Source organism: Spea bombifrons, chromosome 9 (assembly GCF_027358695.1).
Source record: "Spea bombifrons isolate aSpeBom1 chromosome 9, aSpeBom1.2.pri, whole genome shotgun sequence".
Classification (NCBI taxonomy): domain Eukaryota; kingdom Metazoa; phylum Chordata; class Amphibia; order Anura; family Pelobatidae; genus Spea; species Spea bombifrons.
In genome coordinates this window covers 20001764-20015254 of record NC_071095.1, presented here as the reverse complement: position 1 = coordinate 20015254, position 13491 = coordinate 20001764, and the positions used below count along the sequence as shown (strand labels likewise).

At 37.2% G+C, this 13491-nt stretch overlaps 1 protein-coding gene across 1 annotated transcript; it reads left to right on the top strand.

The window, feature by feature from the left end:
• Window positions 1-8316: 8316 nt before the first annotated feature.
• LOC128505247 (zinc finger protein 664-like) lies at window positions 8317-12501 on the top strand. Its single transcript, XM_053475557.1, has 3 exons — window positions 8317-8362; window positions 10721-10831; window positions 11289-12501. The coding sequence occupies exons 2-3, from the start codon at window positions 10732-10734 to the stop codon at window positions 12407-12409; spliced, it is 1221 nt and encodes a 406-aa protein (XP_053331532.1). The 5' UTR covers window positions 8317-8362; window positions 10721-10731; the 3' UTR covers window positions 12410-12501.
• The last annotated feature ends 990 nt before the right edge of the window (window positions 12502-13491 follow it).

Below are 13491 nucleotides of genomic sequence, written 5' to 3'. Positions count from 1 at the left end.
GACGGGGTATAGAATGTTCCACCACATTTCACTGGGGGAATTAAAAAAAACCCAAAACATTAAAAATCCTTATATATTAAGTCAAAAGAATTGTAGGTATTTCTAATAATTGAATAGTAAGCAGTATTGTAGATACATATCAGGTTCAACAGGTGAGAGGTAATTAATGTACATGATTAACCATGCAAATTCTGTTATAAGTAGGTAAAGTGGCCACACTCACTTGGATTAGCGTTAATACCAATCTATTAATGGCCACATTAATCTCTAAACACCATTACACAGATGTATTAAGTACCCTGAGCCATAAAGTGCAAAGCTCCACACTATAGATGCTCAAGCCAATTTGGGCTGGAGCAGTCACGGTTTCCGCAGAACAGTCATGATTTTCAGGCACTGTCCCGTGTCCTACTTTTGGGTATGACGAAGGGTAATTCAGAGAGTTTAACATTCCATCAGGTTTAGTGAGCAAATTACTACAAACATCTGAAAAAAAAGGTGCCAATTGCGTCCAGGTGGTTTAAGCCATATCGCTGACCAATGGATACAGAAGGATCCAGTTTAGGTATAATGGTAGCTTTACCCGATGTATTGGAGAAAGCATATCTGGTGGGAAAAAATACAATAATTGATGGTACACACACAAATTAAGTTATCTTGGCATAACAATATAAGTAAGGCCACCTAAAAAACAGTGGGTTGTTTTAGTATTTAGTTTTTTTTAAAAACGAACATATGAGGTTTTTATTGCACTTTGAGTTTTTAGTGCTCAGCTTCATAAACCCAGACAGTCCTTCTTGGAGAACCAATTCATTCTGCCTCTCTTCTTCACCTGATGTTCCTCTTTTTTTGAAGCTCAGAATGTTTGGTGGGTATGAGGGTATCACATGGGTCTTCAGCGCTATAAGTCACAATAATATGTATAGAAACAGCAGAAAAAATAGGTCACAAAATCCCATAAAAGTATGGGTAAAGCCACATCTGTAACTATGGTTGGCAATATGCAGGGCCAACTTAGCCTTTCCTGCAGGAGCAACTCACCAGATTTGACACTTAAAAAATGTTTTACCTCTATTTAGCGAAATATAGCCATACATGTCCATGTCCTGTTTCTAAAAGCAATCTAAGAGGGCAACGGCTACAAAAAATTCCCTATCAAATGCCCTGATTAATGAATCTGGATTGTTACATATGCATTACTTTCTGTTTGGTCATTACTATGGATTTTGAAATATACGTACTCACTCGATGTGTTTGCAATTTTATCATCTGAGCATTGAAAACAGTCAAAGCAGCAAACGTGTTTTCCTTGTTGAATTCCTTTTCTATAACCCTTTAAGCAACTCTTACTGCAGACAGATCTTGGGATCTAAAGAAAAAATAATAATTTGGCATTTTAGTTTAGTATATCTCATATATTTTGGGCCATGGTTCATTACTTATATTAGAGCTCCGATCTTACAATACAGGGGTCTATCTATAACAGTGAAGATGCCACCATTGAGCCCAATGGAACGCTGCTCTTATAGCTTATTGATTGGGTCGTTCTCGAGGCGTTAAATTTAAACATTTCGGGGTGCTAAGGCTTTGCACCAATGACAGTTTGGCTTTTATTATAAGGAGCATATCTACTTATTAACAAGAAGGCACAAAAATACTTTTTGTTAATAAAACGTGCACAGTTCCAAAATATTTTTTCTTATGTATCTGATACATTAGCGGACACTATACCTGTTTGAAATAGGGGCTCCATAGAATTTTAGTGTTCCTCAGTTTAAGTTTTTCTCCTCGACATCCAGATAGTCCAAAGATCCCTACAATTTCTTTTTTCAAGGTGTTATTAGGAAATATCACCAAGTTCATGATATCAAACTGACCTGGCATGTTTCCATTTTCGTCAAAAGTCAATTCATCTCCTTCCAATGTTTGAAACCAAACATTCTGTAAGAAATGACTCAGCTGGAATCCCAAAATAATAAAAAAAAATTTATTTTTGTGAATTTCTTTACTAGTATACTGTAAAGGGTTCTTATCTTAAAGGGACAGTATAACTCCCCATGCTGCCCCACCAGCGAAGAATGGATATTATGTATGTGTCCATGTTACTTTAATTATCACATGATTGTTATTTTCTGGCCAACATGGTCAGTAGTGGATTTTTCAAGTTTATCGAACAGTATAGGGCCTTTGGTATAAAATATATCCAACAAAATGACATTCCAAACTGTACTGCCCAATTATACAGCCTTATAAAATATACACTAAGAAAAACACATCCACATGAACTGACAATTGGACAATCGTTGGACGAGAAAGGAGACCGGGGAAATGGCTGAAGGACAACTATGGAAGGTTCCACCAATGACAGCTCATAAAGGGTGATTACCTGCCAAGGACGGAAATCTTTTTTCATGAGATATGGCCCAGTGTCTTTTTTCACCTCTGAATTCATGGTAATCATATCATGAATAGCATGTGCTACAGCATAGACTGCAACGTAAACGCTATGAGTAAGCCTGAAGGTGTTCACATCATAAAGTAAAGGATCCACGTTGCTCATGTCCTTGCCATTGATAAATCTCTTCATCAATAGATTGGAAGTAGCATTTCTATGATATACGTGGTAAAGCTGCCAAAGACGGACTATGAAATCATTTCCAGGAAATCTTGATGGGCCTGCACTCTGTAAGAATGTTTTTAAACCAGGGATCTCTCCCTTGTGAACTGAAATTAAAAGAGAACCGTTAAATAAGTGTGCAAATTGTCCAAAGGCATGATAATTTACAAAATTTAATTCGGCAGTTGATATCAATACTTTTCCATGCACTTTTTTTGCATGGGCTAAAAATAATATAAAACCGGCTCCACTACTGTACACAATTATCACATTAGACGTGGACCTAGAGATGACGTTCAAAGCAAGTTCATCTCTTTCAGGATAAACAATGGCTATGTACTCGACGCAATAACCACTCTTTATGATTTCAGTTTTCATTTCTTCGCTGGCTCTCATGTAACTTTCAGAGGCATATGCAACAATCCCAACCCAACTCCACTCAAAGTGCTTCAGTATTTGGAGGACCGCTTGGTACCCGGAACGCTCACTTGGAACGGTGCGGAAGAAGTTAGGGAACCTATATTTGTCATCAAAGATGGAATCCGATGCTCCATAACTGATCTGCAGGAACAAACAAGAGGCTGTTATAGGAAAATATAGGTGAAATATTTTCGGCATCATTTGAAGAAACCTGTCTCAAAGAATGGGAACGACTATCCTAAATCGACAGTAAAGTATCAAGAACAAAGTTCCAAAATAACTTAAATAAAAATAAATAAAATCAAACAAGCTTGGCCCCTATATAAAACTTAAATAGCTCATCACAAAGATTTTTTTGTAGCGATCTCCTAATGGTGCCCAGCTTGGGCATTCAGATATTTAAGTTTGGGCACTTAAATCGGAGCAGAATACGAGGGGGAATTTGCCCATATACCACTCTATAATACGGTACAGCTGATGAGACATGTATTGACCTATATGTAGTTATTATATATATATATGTATACACATTATTTATTACTCCTATTTGACTACAGTAACTATATTGAACCAATGGATGAATTTGGCAAACGTCTAAAAAATATACCTGTGTAAATTTGTAGGCAGACAATATTAAAGCCATTGCATACGATGGTGATGACAAAAGATGCCCAAAGAAGGCCGCGATCGGGCTATCAGCCTTACAGTTGTAGTTGGGAACTGCTTCGTTACCTCCTGATAATAACCTTAATGTTCTTTCAATAGCTAATGCTTCACTGAGCCCAGAGTCATATATCTGAAACCCAAGAGTGATATTGGGCAGAATGTCCGCTCTCTTATTTATCTCCTGAACGGCGAAAGCAAAAGTCAAAATGTGTCGAATGAAACGGAAGGATATCCTAGAAAAGACCCATTTGGGGAATTTAACTAGCAAATGGAATTCATTTAAATGGTACATCAAAAATTACTACTCGATACAGCTTATAACCTTAAATAATTTTTCCAAACTTTTTAAATTATATTTTTTGTTTTGTGGTCTTATATCTTATTGACAGCTGTGAAAGCACAATAAGCCACGCATATATATTTTGGCTTCACAATTGACCCTCTGATGTGCACTCATGTGCAATCTTTTTCACATTATAGAAAAGGCAGATTCCCGTCCCCAAGAAAAACACCCCAAAGTGGGCTGGGTATGTATGAAGCCACAATCACTCGGCCTCCACAACATGTATTAATTGCTCCAAACACAGATAAAGTAAAAATTTACTTACATGTCACATACTCGAGGATTAGGAAATTCTGTGAAATCTGAAAAATCTCTTGGTATCATCGGGCATACTTGAAATATTCCGCCTAAAGTCAAATCACCGCCTTGGCTATACTGATACGCATCTAGATTCTCTTTATTTAAAACACAAGAGGAGGGGATATTACGGATCGAAGGCTCATCATTCATCATCTGCCATCTAAGAAACATATTATTTAATTAGTACAAGGTCCACAACTTTACTGTTTGAAATATATATTTCATTTCCCTTCATCTTCTATGCAAGTCATATTTATACTTACTGCACTCTTAAATATAACACATTTTCATGAAACAAATCATTTTTTATAATAACTTACATTGGTACTGCCGCAAGACATAGGTAGTACCCCTAGTTTTTAATGCAGCCTTAAAGTATAGCTACTTTTTCCCCAAAAGCTATATTTTCCGGTTTTGTAGACTAGATAAACCTATATAAAGATGTTTACACATTAAATTAAGCAATAGATTTACTATAAATCCACCTTTTATGTATACTACAGGAGCAGACGTTTTAACTTCCCGTTCTCGGTATCTGTGGGACATTACCACCTAGTAAGTTAACTCTAATCTTAGTTTACTTATTGTGTTTTGGTTTTGGCAACTTTTGGAAGGAAAAATGTTTCGACATGCTTGGCTATTTCCAGAACCTGCCACCAATTTACAATTAACTAAAGATCAAATTACAATGTACACCGATTGAAAATTAAAATCCCCAAACTATTGGTAGTTTTATTGTTAAAATAATGTTAATTATGTAGAAACGGTAAAGGCGAAAGTTCTTTAATCACGCATGCCTGGCAACTAAAACAGAAGGGCAAATGCTTGACGGCGGTAAGTCTTCTGAAAATAGATCCTTAGCTAACAATCCAATATAAAAAGTATATTCCTTGCCAAATATACACAATTTTCTTTTATGTTTTATTTGTACATTTTATGTTTTATTTGTAGATTATTCATAAAACTGCATGTTTTTTGTTTCCTTCCCTTGCAAATGTCAATCTCAATATCCCCCACACACATATCCCCCATCTACAACTTAATATCTTGCCTTCTGTCTCTGTTCAGGGGTTTTTTACTTGCTTGTGCCAAAAATGAAAAGTCTCTGTGTATCGGATCCAAAACGCTAGGCAAATTTACAACTTTAGAAAAAGAACCAGCAAAACCCACATATAAGAATGTTTTGGCCTCTCAAAGGCCCCAGTGAGTTGCAATAGTATCTATCATGTCAGGTGTAATGGTCCACCCCTGGACTACCCTTCTTTAAGAGGTCTTGAGGTGGCCTTACACAATTAAATTGGTGTGATCTCTTCAAATTAGCCTCATATATGTAGCTATGAATTTTCTTAAAATCCCCATCCATAATTTGGTATAATCTCTTCAACATCATCTCATGGATTTTATTATGAAGTAATATAGCCTAACTCAACCCTTCATTCAGGAGACCAAGTTGGAGATGGTACTTCACGAAGGGCTTTCAGTGGATACGCATCCATGAGCGCACACATTATAGAGGTGACTCTACTAAACTGCTTTATTTCCACATACCTACCTTAATCTCTATATCTTCATCAGATTCCTTTCAAAGGTCTCACTGACGTTACCATCCAATTATTATTACAAAACTGACCTTCTTGTTGGTGGAATACAACCATTTTCTAAACTGGTTATCTGTCACCTTTTGAAGTGGTACAACTTTCTCAACATGAATCCTAAAGGGTTAAAATAAATACCAATAATAAAAGGTAACAGATTTTATTACTAGGTTTTGATGGTTTTCAAAGATAATCTCCTATTACAAGATTGGAATAAAGTTTTCGAGCTCATATGCCGAGCTTACAGAGCATTCAGACCCAGTTTTTCATTGTTTTAACCAAAGGACTGAGGTTGTTTAAAGACAGCTACAGAATGAGTTATTACCCTCCCCCAATATAAATGGTCACATTATTATGTGTCTACAAAAAAAATCTTATAATTCTTATTGCTATGGGTTAACACACAAATATTGTTTGTGCTAACTGAATAGACAAAGTCTCTGTTGAGCTGAGAAAGGTCCACAGAGAAACCATGAAGATTTTCACTCTCAAGACTGGGATACGGCAGCAAGAGCATATGAGAGAGTCCACCAAAGTTCCACTGAAATATCTGTTTTCTCAAAACTGTCAAATATTAGGTTATTGTTATTTTTCCCATCGTGTTTAGCTGTACATCTTAAACCATCAAGCATGACATAAAATATTTAGCTTACCCACTGGAATTAGTAGAATTTACACCCTTTGGTCTAACCGACATGACTAGTGGAGCAAAGTGATCGGCCGTTACCTCCGGAAACATAAAAAGCAGTAAAATTTGAAAAAGTAGCATTATATTCAATTGTGTTTTCAATCCTATTTCCATGTGAAGATAAAATGAAATGGCGTTTCCAAACCATTTAGTATTCTAGCGTTCTCCTAGTAGAATAACTAATTGAATGTAAGACTACAGCTCTTTTTTATACCTCTTCACAGAAAAGCTTGGCCAGTAAATATGCTTGCCTCTAAATTTAAATTCCCCTGAATGGCATTAAATTAACAGTGTCACCACAAAAAAAAGAAAATAGTTATGTACTAATTAAATAAAAAAAAATCCCATAAGGGAGAGCACAAGGTGATTAAAAGCTGGAAATACAACCTCTAAGTTTGAGTTTTATGTACCCATTCATCTTGTATTCCTTTTTTATGACAGCTTGCATCATAATATAATAATAACGATGACATCATTGAATGAACAACACTTTTGTTTTTTGACTGATAATAAGCATAGACTGACCAGCAAGGGGGTCAATTGTTTTTTACAGGGCATTACTGGGGCCCGCTGGGCTGAACATTGCCAGCCCCCCCCCCCTGATGATGAACTTTAAAATGGTGCTAAAGATAAAATAATTAAAATTCTAATTAAAAGCGTGTGGTCACAAACGTTGCGCTGTTAGCCCATGTTAGGATAAGTGTCACACTAGGCTCTCCATGATAATTTTACGGCCATTATCTTTTTTTTAATAACCACTAATGTTTATTAGTTTTATAACAATTATATTGTAAATAAATAGAAAATAAAATAATGTTTAGAAGCAGATGCTTTCAGTTAGATCTGGTTGAGGGGAACCAACAGGTTCTTCTACTTTTCTGTCAGAAAATATGGCGCATGAGGTGGCCAAAATGGCTCCTCCATCTCCAAGTTCTCCATCACCAGTGGTCTTGGTTTATGAGCAGTCCGACCCCCAGAGTTATAAAATATGGGATTCAAAGATTAAAGCGGCGTTAGCCATTTTGAATTGATCTTAAAGTGTCACGCGGGTCATGCGTGTGCAGTGAAGGACCTCCATTTGGCAGTTGATGTGGCAAAATATGGCTGCGAGGCAAAGAAAGTGTATTTTTGGACCCAACTATCCCTCGCAATGTTTGGCTGATACAAATGTATCTGAAAATGTTTATAAATCTAACTATGTAAACAACAAACATTAAGAGACAAAAAATATTTTCTGACACCTCATTTAAAGCTTTAATATGGTCACCTGCCTCAATAATGTACAGTGCTACGTTTTATAATGGCACTATATAAAAGTAATAATGTGTATATAAGTTAAACTATGCAGTACTCTTGTTGTAATTGCCTCAGATGTATTAATAGCTATGAGTAGGTTACAAAGCCATATCTTATTTATTTATTTTTTATTTAATAATTGACTCCAAACTGACCCCCACCGTCTGTACCTCACACCCCTGTCCATGAACATGCTCTCTACAAAAGCGTTAATAACTTTTAAATATTTTTTTTGCAGCAGCAAGGAATTGTAGGACTTATAGTTCCCTAGAGCGTAGTTGCCAGAACTCAGCCGCGAGGCAAAACTACATGTCCCAGCACGCACCGCGCACGAAGATCACACGATGCGCATCAGCCAATGAGCGTGACGCTTTGCAGGGAGTTCTTTGTCCGGCTCAGAATTCTCAAACGCGCATGCGCACGAAGAGGTGGATCAGGTAGGTTGTGGATTATAGCATTGCAGCTAAAAAAAAAAAAAAACTTCACCGAACTGTTTTCTTAGCCAATCAACAACAAGTAGCAATATATATATATATTAAGCAGTCTATACATATATATTCCTGGACTGCATGATGGGAGTAGGAAGAACTAGGTATGGGCACAGTGCTAATGAGGAACTGAAGGCATCCTTCCAGTAACAAATATGCCCTAGTTTAGGATCTCATTTTGTACATGGTGGACCACTCACTGCTTTCTTAATACCAGGGACGCAAGGTCTACCTGTGGCTTAAAGGTCTTGCTTGGCTTGTTAAGGGTTAACAGTTAGGTTTTCTGATTGCTTGAAAAGTGTCATATGTCTAAATTCATTTTTTGATGGCTAATGTATTATTATTATTTTATTATCATATTTGATCTATTATTTTTATGTAATATCTTTTATCTTATCATTTGTATCTATTATATTTTATCTATTATTGTTAATATCTTTTATCTATTATTTGTATCTATTATTATTATCTTTTATCTGTTATTGTTATTATCTGTTATTTATATATTTATATATATGTATTGCCAACAATCTCCGCAGCACTCAGAGGTCTGACAAAACAAACAAACAAAGGCTACGAGGCCGTTCTCCCCTAAAGCTGGATGGATATAACATTTTGATTTTATTTTTGAAAATTAACTTTGAAATTTATTTTCCAAAATAAAATGAAAATTTGGCGCTTTGCCACTTAATAAGCATGTCTCTGCCTCCTTATTAAAAAAAAAGGTTCTAAATAAATAAATTTTAAAAAAGTTTGCAATATGAATCTGTATCACGCACATATATATATATATATATATATATATATATAAATACATTAATTTAACAGAAACACTAGCGGATCACGATATCTATCCGTTCCAGAAATTTAAAGTTAAAAAAAGTTGGGAAATTTTCCCTAGAGTCGCCAAACCATGTGCACGATTTGTAAATTTCCAATATCCTATATTTGACGCTTAAGTAAACTAAGTAAATTCATGGGATTATTCACGTAACTAACTAAATAAAAATATTTACATAACTAAAATAGAATCTTTTACACAATGAATACAATTATTTATATAACCAAAAATAAATAAAATGTATTTAACTAAAATAAAATTATTTAAATTACAAAATTATTGAGTTAATGTAATTGTTGGTTGAAAATAATTATTATACATATTAAAAATCCATATATACCATATATATACTTGTTACTCGAATCAAATGTGAGGTCAGGAGAGGAATGTCGTTCTGCAGGTTTTTTTAATCAAATGGAAATAAATCTTTATCCAAGTTTTTTTTTTTTTCAAGTCCCGGCAAGTGGGCTGCATGCCTGCCATGCCAAAATGCTGCCACGATGGGCATACCATAGCGGGTATATATATATATATATATATATATATATATATATATATATATAAAATAAATGCTTCCAGTGCCCTGTTTCAAAAAATGACCATAGCAGCCATTAAAATGATCCAATCGGCAGAACGTTTTGTTGGTTACTGTAATTTTTTTATTATATATTATTTATATTGCACCAATTTCCGCAGCGCTTCTTACAGTCCATACATTCAAAGGGACTGAAAGAACTAGAACTGATAGACTATTGAAGCCCTGAGGTTTAGTGGTTTGATATGTTCAATGTCCATGACGAAGACCTGATCTCCAGGCTTTTTTCCACAAGGGCCTCACTCTCCAAAGGGATGTGTTACCCCTTCTTTCGCTCCCGGGGGGCCAAAAGCCCTGCGGGAGGTCAGTCTTGTCGAGATAGACCACTGGAAATGCCAGCCAGAAGTGCTACACCGTCTCCTTCACCAGAAAAAAAGGGGATCCGGTTCCTCCATGGTCCAAGGCAGCATGGCGAATGTACCAGCAGTGTCACCATTAAGGGGTCATGTGTAACCCTTACAGCCAAACTTGGTGACACACATCCTGACCTGGAATATGGTCAGGGGGGGCTCCAAGCGACCTCGGTGCTTTAAAGCTATCCCAGACTTAAGGTCAGAGGCCCAAGTTGTCCCCCCTAGCTTCCTGTGCCCCACCGAATGTTTAAGCGCCTCCCCATTGCTTGCCGCAACAGGCTTACCAGACGCAAAAGTGCTTAACACAAAAAAGAGAATTGCTTTGAGTGCCTGATCCGAGTTTACGTGCAGGCATGCGCATGTACCTGGCACAGCTGCCTCATTAAATTAAAATCGGGCACGAGTTTCTTTAACTCTGAAAAGTCCAGACTACTTACTTCATGTTGCTTTGTTGAAAGATCAAAGAGTGCTACCTATCAGATCGTCAAACTGAGCTAATTCTCATTTAATATAAACAGACTGTCACAGCATGGATCCAGATATAATACCAAAGAGAGAAGAAGAAGAGAGACCATGTGCAAGTAGTGTCCAGGACACTCAGCAGAAAAGCCCCCTAGATGCCACCACAGGTGAGATACGAGAGTAGTCTACTGCAACCACCTTAAATAAGGGCTTTTACTATGTTCAGTATTTAGAAACCTCATACAGTAGCCTAGCAAGTATAAGGAAGTTTCAAGTCATGCATGTTGATGTGATTTTACAGATTTACAGTCAATATGATGATCTTCAATTTGGTTTCTAGTAAAAGAAAGCCATTATTATATTATAAGAAAAATGGGGCAGATGTATTGATAGCAACATACCTTTAAACCTAGATAACGTAATCAGCCATTCTCCTATAGAAGGAACATGTACATAGCGTGAAATGTTTCATCCTTCAACCATTAACAGATTCATCAATTGCTCCTAAGAAATTCACAATGGTGAGGGAAAAAGAATAGTAGTCTGCCCCCCCCATCCTTAGACGAAAAAGGTTTTCCATGCATTTTAAGGGTTCCTTTAAATGTTGACTTCCATGTTTTCCAGAACCTGTATCACCGGATGAACAGATGCCCAAAGAACTAGTGATTTCTGTTGAGAAGGATGCTGTTTACCAACCTTCTAAGAAAGAGAGATCACGAAAACAAAGGAAAAAAATAGCACAATCAAATAGTGAATCCACCAGAGACACGCAACAGAATCTTTTGACAGATGACTTGGATCACGCAGAGGAAACTCAAGAGGCCCAAAACGAAGAAAATGACAAGAGGCGAGCGTTACGTTTGCGAAAGAACACAATGGAGGGTAAATACAAATGTGAAAAAAGGATCAAAAACTCATTGGACATAAACAAAGTTACCATACAGTATACACCTTATAAGCCACAGAAAAAGTATACGTGTTTGGAGTGTGGCAGAAGCTTCATCTCAACGTCACATCTGACTGTACACCAGAGGTCCCACACTGGGGAGAGGCCTTACAAATGTTCCACATGTGGCAAAAGCTTTATGAGGAAGTCTTCTCTTGTAATTCACGAGCGGATCCACACAGGTGAGAGGCCTTATTCGTGTCCGGATTGCGGGAAGAGCTTCACCAGCAGCGCTACGCTTACCACCCACAAAAGGATCCACACGGGAGAGCGGCCGTATGTATGCTCGGAATGTGGCAAGAGCTTCACCAGTAACTCCTCTCTGTTTATACACAACAGGACGCACACGGGGGAGAAACCTTATATCTGTGTGGAATGCGGGAAAACGTTCTCTTGCACGTCGGCTCTTGTGATCCACAAACGGTCCCACACGGGCGAGAAACCGTTTATGTGTAACTTTTGCGGAAAGAGTTTTGCCGACAACTCAAGACTGGTCAAACACAAAGCTACTCACACCGGAGATTGGCCGCAAATTTGTACTATTTGTGGGAAGGGCTTTACTTGTCTCTCAAATCTTATCGTTCACCAAAGGTCCCATACGGGCGAGAGGCCCTTTGAATGCGGGAAATGTGATAAGCGCTTTGCCAACAACAGAGATCTTGTGAGACATCAGACGACGCACACGGGAGAAAGGCCTTTCGTGTGTTCTGAATGTGGCAAGAGATTCATACGCAAGTCCCATCTTACTACCCACTTGAAAATTCACTCGAGAGTAAAGATGGTTGTGTCAACCGAATAAAGACGATCCATCCAGGCCTTCACAAACTCCATAAGCCATGACATTGTTGTAGTATTCTGTATAGATCATAAATACATAACTCTTTTCAGGTTCCTATAGAAATGTCTGCCTGCCTCCTGAATCGCCCATAGGTTGTCCAACATTTTGTCCAATGGAGAAATGTTTCCATGGCTCTTAAGAAAACCAGGTTGGCTACCTAATACTCTTGGCTCCGCATATTCTCCACATATTTGTCAACCCTTATCCACGTTAAGACTTGAAGTTTCCATAAGGCAGACTTAAATAGCGGAGCAAGTCTGATATAGGCTTCTTCAGTCGGCAGAACAAATTAAGATAACTGACAGAATAAGAAACCAAAATTATTTTTGTATAATATGCAGTTTGCATAGATCGTTTTTTCTGAAAAGGAAAGTTTTTTGTTTTGTTTATCATGGGTGCAAAACATTTAAAAATGTGTCCGAGCTTGGAACTTGGTCAACGTCATATGGGTTCATGTATCTTCATGTCAGGTCAAGTATCAAGGATCAATGTATTCCTATGTAAAGTCATCGGTAGGAGTCTAGGTAAACTACCCTCAAAAACATATAAGAAATGTCCATGTTATTAATATATGAATATATTAAAATCATTGAACGGATAAATATGTATTTCTTGTAAGTCCGTACCAAAACTTTAATTTTCAGACCTGATACATCAACCAATGCGTTTTTGGTATAGGATTTGATGGAGTGAGACTCCAAGCCATTGGGAAAGGAACGCTTTCTGTTTAAGAGTTCCAGAGAATGATCAGTAAGCTGTAGAGTTATGGCGCCCAACCCAACCCTTAAGGTAGCTCAACTACTGGGTAATGTTCTTATGTGTCATCCATAAAACCTGTTGTGCTAACCATCACAGACTAGAGGTAGATATCACTGGTTTGGATATGGTTTGTCAATGTCCACACGTTATATTTTTTACAGTTTTGTATGTTAAATAAACCAATGGCATGGTGTTTACACAGTTGAGTCAGGTCTGCAATATATATATATATATTACACATTCCCCATATGTGTATATCATGGGAGCAGCCAGCTTCACCTTAT

Excerpts from the sequence above, each read along its gene's own strand:
- LOC128505247 (XM_053475557.1), top strand. The coding sequence starts at position 10,732 with ATGGATCCAGATATAATACCAAAGAGAGAAGAAGAAGAGAGACCATGT. Across the intron at positions 10,832-11,288 it reads CCCCCTAGATGCCACCACAG|AACCTGTATCACCGGATGAA; the intron begins GTGAGATACGAG and ends CATGTTTTCCAG.